The 4,661-nt window shown below is 34.8% G+C and overlaps 1 protein-coding gene across 3 annotated transcripts in view; it reads right to left on the bottom strand.

Annotated features, from left to right (window-relative positions):
• Positions 1 to 286: 286 nt before the first annotated feature.
• Positions 287 to 4,661, bottom strand: part of LOC144978436 (uncharacterized) — a 63,091-nt gene continuing 58,716 nt past the window's right edge. For all 3 annotated transcript variants that reach the window (XM_078924497.1, XM_078924498.1, XM_078924495.1), the window contains one exon: positions 287 to 2,269. In XM_078924497.1, coding sequence (XP_078780623.1) covers positions 2,076 to 2,269 — 194 coding nt within the window. In that variant the 3' untranslated portion in view covers positions 287 to 2,075. The remainder of the gene's footprint in view (positions 2,270 to 4,661) is intronic.

Here is a 4,661-nt window from a genome sequence, read left to right as displayed (position 1 = left end):
AATTATCATCTCATGACATATTCGGTCATAAATATTCGTCATTTTTGCTGCTGAGACCACGATTTTAAAAAAAAATATCTTCAATGTCGACAGACATATTATTATCCTAATAATGATATTACACGAAATTACGCATATCCGACCCTAACTCGTAACAATAACAATGTTGTGTTGTTACAGCCCTCATGGAGTAGCCGAAGAACAAAACCTGCGTGAGTTAATGTGTGAGGTAACATTAACATTGTATAATTAACATTTTAAAAAAACCAACTCAATATGGAATATATCAGTTTAGAAAGAATAAGAAGGGAATTTTGATATCTCAGAAATTTATTGTATGCCATGATATGAAGGGAATATTTTCAGATATAAATAAATAAGATATATAAATAAAATTCCCTTTATTCACTGCATAGGGGAAATTTGTCTTTAGAGGGTCTATTCATAGGGAAGACTGGAATAACCCGGGCGTCAGCCGCAGTGCGGCGACGCAAACTGAGATAGGGAGAAGTGACTTGCTCAAGGCCGCACAGCCTTAATCGAACTCGGTACTTTCCGCGTACGAAGCAAAGACCGTGCCGATGAGCCATGCTGCCCTCATATATTCGCAGAAAAGACTTTAATGAAATGTCCATCTTCAGATTAAGGATAATAATAAATCATCTCCAGTGGAAGAGTTTTTCTTTGACAACTCGACAACACAAACAAAAGGAAGGATATTAAATTAGAAAAATATTATTACATAAAGGACCCTTTTCAGAAAACGTATACTCATATCTTTAAACCGTATCAGATTTTAAAAATTTATTAATGTGACAAAACTGATGGAACAGAACGTGGAACTTGAAGAAGGACTCAAACAGGATTGTCTTGTCTGCTAATGTATCCAACAACAGAGACTACGCATAGAATAATGCATAACCAGTCAATCCATAATTTCACATCAGAAACACCAATTTTTGTTTCTCTCATCCCGCCCCCCCCCCCCCCCCCCTTCCACCACCACCACCTTCCTCATATTATTTCCTATCATTGTCAATGATTTTGATTTTACTAATTCGGAGATTTTAAGAAAAAGATTGACGAAAAGCTTTCCAATCTTATCCACTATTGTTCATGAGTTACGTTTAAATCTTTTCTTCATAAAAGCTTTTTAAAAAATTATTTCTTCTATAAATTGCATTTTGAGTGAAGTATCAAACACGAATTTGCACACCCAAGGTTGACTGTATTATATTTATGAATTAAAAAAATGTATCTGGCAGTAATTGATCTCTTTATTTCTATGATTAGCAAACAAATATAACGGTAGGAATTTAAATGATATGAATTGTTAGACAATCGCAAACTTATAAATTATTTAATATTATTTATATTTGCTGATTAGAAATTATCATGATTAATGTTGTTAGTTGTTTGTCATTTAAAAAATACTCTATTTTAATTTGACATAAGAGAAAATAATATTTTCCTGAAGATATGGACTTCATAATATAGATATTGTATTAACTTTAGTGATTTGTAATGAATACACTCTGAGTATCTTTTTTTTCCATTCCTATTTTTGACCTTGAATTTCGTGCTTCCATTGTGAAATCATTGCTTAGTCATGCAGGTAGTCTGCCAAGGAAGAAACAAGTAAAACTTAACCCTTTCTTAAAACTTAACAAAGAAATAAGATCTTTTGGTGTAAAGAATATTTAAACGGTTTTTTCGTCCAGAAATTAATGTCATTTTCAAACAGACATTTATTTTAGAGAACTGTCAATAAATACCAAAAACCTCAAGAAAAAAAACAAACAAAAAAAAAAGAGATAAAAAGAGAAAAAACACAAGCAAAAAGAAAAAAAAACCCACATAAAAAACACAAACAAAACAAACGAAAAACAACAATTAAAAACAAGTAAAGCAACAAAAAAAAATAAAAACAACAACAAAAAAACAAACAAAACAAAAAACAAAAAAGAAAAGAAGAGAGAAAAAAACCAGCAAGAAAATAAACGAAACAATGGAAAAAAAAAAGAACAAGCAATCAAAAATAGGAACAATATATACTGACTTAACACGCACTACAGTTACCACCTATTTTGACGTTTATTTTGAGATGTGTTGGGGCAATTCAATAATTTCTTAATATCTTCCCAAAACTGCCCACAACCCTTAGAGTGGAGCCCTGTGTATATCAACGTGCAAGCTTGGCCAGAATGGTCACACACGCGACGTAGACAGAGACTGACCAGTTGTAGAATAGTATTGCTGGATGATGGAGCTGGGGAATAAAAGAAAATAATCTGTTATGAGATATGTATAAATTTGACTTTTCTACTTTTCAAACGTCAAGCAGAGTTGAATGCCATCATAGTAATGACTGAAAGGGTGGCATGTATTTATTTTTGTGTCAAAGGCAGACAATGAAATGTAACCAATACACATATTATTACATTGGGTTTGAATAATTAGCGTTCATAAACATTACAAATTATAATAGTACTTGATCAAAATCAAAAGTGAAATTAAATTGATTTCGAGATGCCTTTCAGTTCCTTGATGATTGAATACAAAATTATAGTATCGAATTCTATGAACAAATCTTTATTTTGTCAAGAAAAAGAAATCAGATTATGAAACTTGTGGGCATAGTAAAACTGAAAAATAAATCTCCAACAGAAAGAAAGGTGTAAAAACAAACATGTATTGATTGATTCACAGTTATGTTATCCCAAATATGGAGAGCGTAGTTCCTAGTGGCATTGGGGACTCAAAATGAGTTATGACAGTCAGGAAATGCAACACGTTTCATATCATGGACATAGGGTAATTGGAGTGTAAGAAGAACAACTCGTGTGACTCTCCGGTCTTTCTGTATGGTTTGGTAAAAAGGATAGAGATCTTTTTTGGGTATTACTCCATTTCCGAGTCGTCTCCCCAATAGACACCTAGATAACCACGCCTTTCGGACATTCGTTTAAATGTAAACAATGGAAATAGTTGGTGAACATAGCGAACTACACAGGATTTACTATCGATGGTATGTCTTGACTTACTGACTTAGATGCCTTTCGCGTCTCGACCGAAAGATCGGGTCGCCTTGGCTGTTTCCAGTATTTCCTGTGTGAGGTGTCTCCAATATTGCCGGTCCTCTGCTAGGGTTCTCAGATTTTCAAGGTCCCCTGCCGTTATGAGACTAATGCTTTGTCCAAGTGTTGTGAGATTTTTGTTTAGGATCACAGGGAGTGTTGTGATCGGTCTTCCTCTGAAAAGGTTCCCGTGTTTTTTGAAGTATCCCGACATGGCTTGGTTAGCTGGTATGTTTTTGTCCCTGCGTAGTATGTGACCGAAAAGTTGCCATCGTTGTTGTAAAATGTCAAGGGAGATTGGTCTTTCTTTTGTGATCTTATAGAGTGATTCATTTGAGATCTTTTTTTGGGTATTTGATGTCCAGTACCTTTCTTAGCTGTGTGCGATGGAAGGCATCCAGATGTTCTTCTTCGGATTTTGTCAACGCCCAAGTGCCGCAGTTATACAAAAGTACCGGTTTTACAAGAGCATGGTACAGTTTCAGTTTGGTTTTTCTCTTTATTTTGTCACCTCTAATCCATACATTGGTGAGTTTACTGAGTGCGGCGTTTGATAGCTGTTTTCTTCTTTGTACATCCTCGGTGTCTCCAATTAGTGAGCCGACTTTCTTTGTTCTTTTCCATTTCTCTTCGATGGTATGTGTCTTTGTAAAATACCCACTGTTCTACCGCTTAATCAATAGAACCAACACAGTGAATTTTATCGCTTATAATAATAAAATCGAGAAAATCGTGTGATAACTAATCATCCATTTGGCGGTATAAAAACAATAACAATGATCAGAGAGAGTTCGATATCATTCACGTTACTGTTTATAAACAACCATGTTTGTCCGAGCACGTGTGAAGGTGTGTCACAGAATCCATGTTTCGATTTGTCAAAAATCTACTGGTTAATTTGTCCTAAGAAGGCTGCATCCATTTAATGTTAGAATGTTGTTGGCAGTCTTGCCACTCTTGCCACTGTAAGAGAAAAGGGCGTTTTGTTGATTTAAAGCAGCATAGGATCTGACGCTGTCTTGATATGAAAATTTACGCCAATTTATTTTCTATAGATAGAATGAAGTTGACGTCATTCAGGTCTTTGTTATTGCTTTTTGCCATCCGCGTTTTTTATTGCATGAGTAATTCATACTAAACGATATTAATCAGACTATAAACGTTCAAAGTTACACAGTTTTGTGTGTTGGTCTGTTATACTTCCGGATGGCAATGTTGTGAACTTCTTAGCCAAGCGCACACTATCTATGGCTTTCGTTGCCAAAGGAGTGTCTTATGCGAGAGCCTCTTATTTGAATTGATCACATGGACAGGCAAAGTTTAACTGTGACGGAAAGCGATTCTAAAGCAATCCCATCGAATGGGTTAATCGAAAGCGGAAGTTATTATACCACTTTTCTAGGCCTAAGAATGTCGTCGAAAATTTACTCATGGATCATCAATGGGTTACACAATTGTGAGGAATAATCAATATTATAGCCCAGTTCTAAGATGAGTCATGTTGATAAAGCAGTCCACGAAAAGTGAATTGATGACATGAGTTATCATTCTTCATGATCTTTCATCTTCTTAATTACAATTTTA

Source organism: Berghia stephanieae, chromosome 8 (genome assembly GCF_034508935.2).
Source record: "Berghia stephanieae isolate SIO BIC M18660-M18661 chromosome 8, UCSD_Bste_1.3, whole genome shotgun sequence".
NCBI classification, from domain to species: Eukaryota; Metazoa; Mollusca; class Gastropoda; order Nudibranchia; family Aeolidiidae; genus Berghia; species Berghia stephanieae.
Note: the sequence above shows the minus strand (reverse complement) of the source record. Positions and strands in the feature narration are given on the sequence as shown.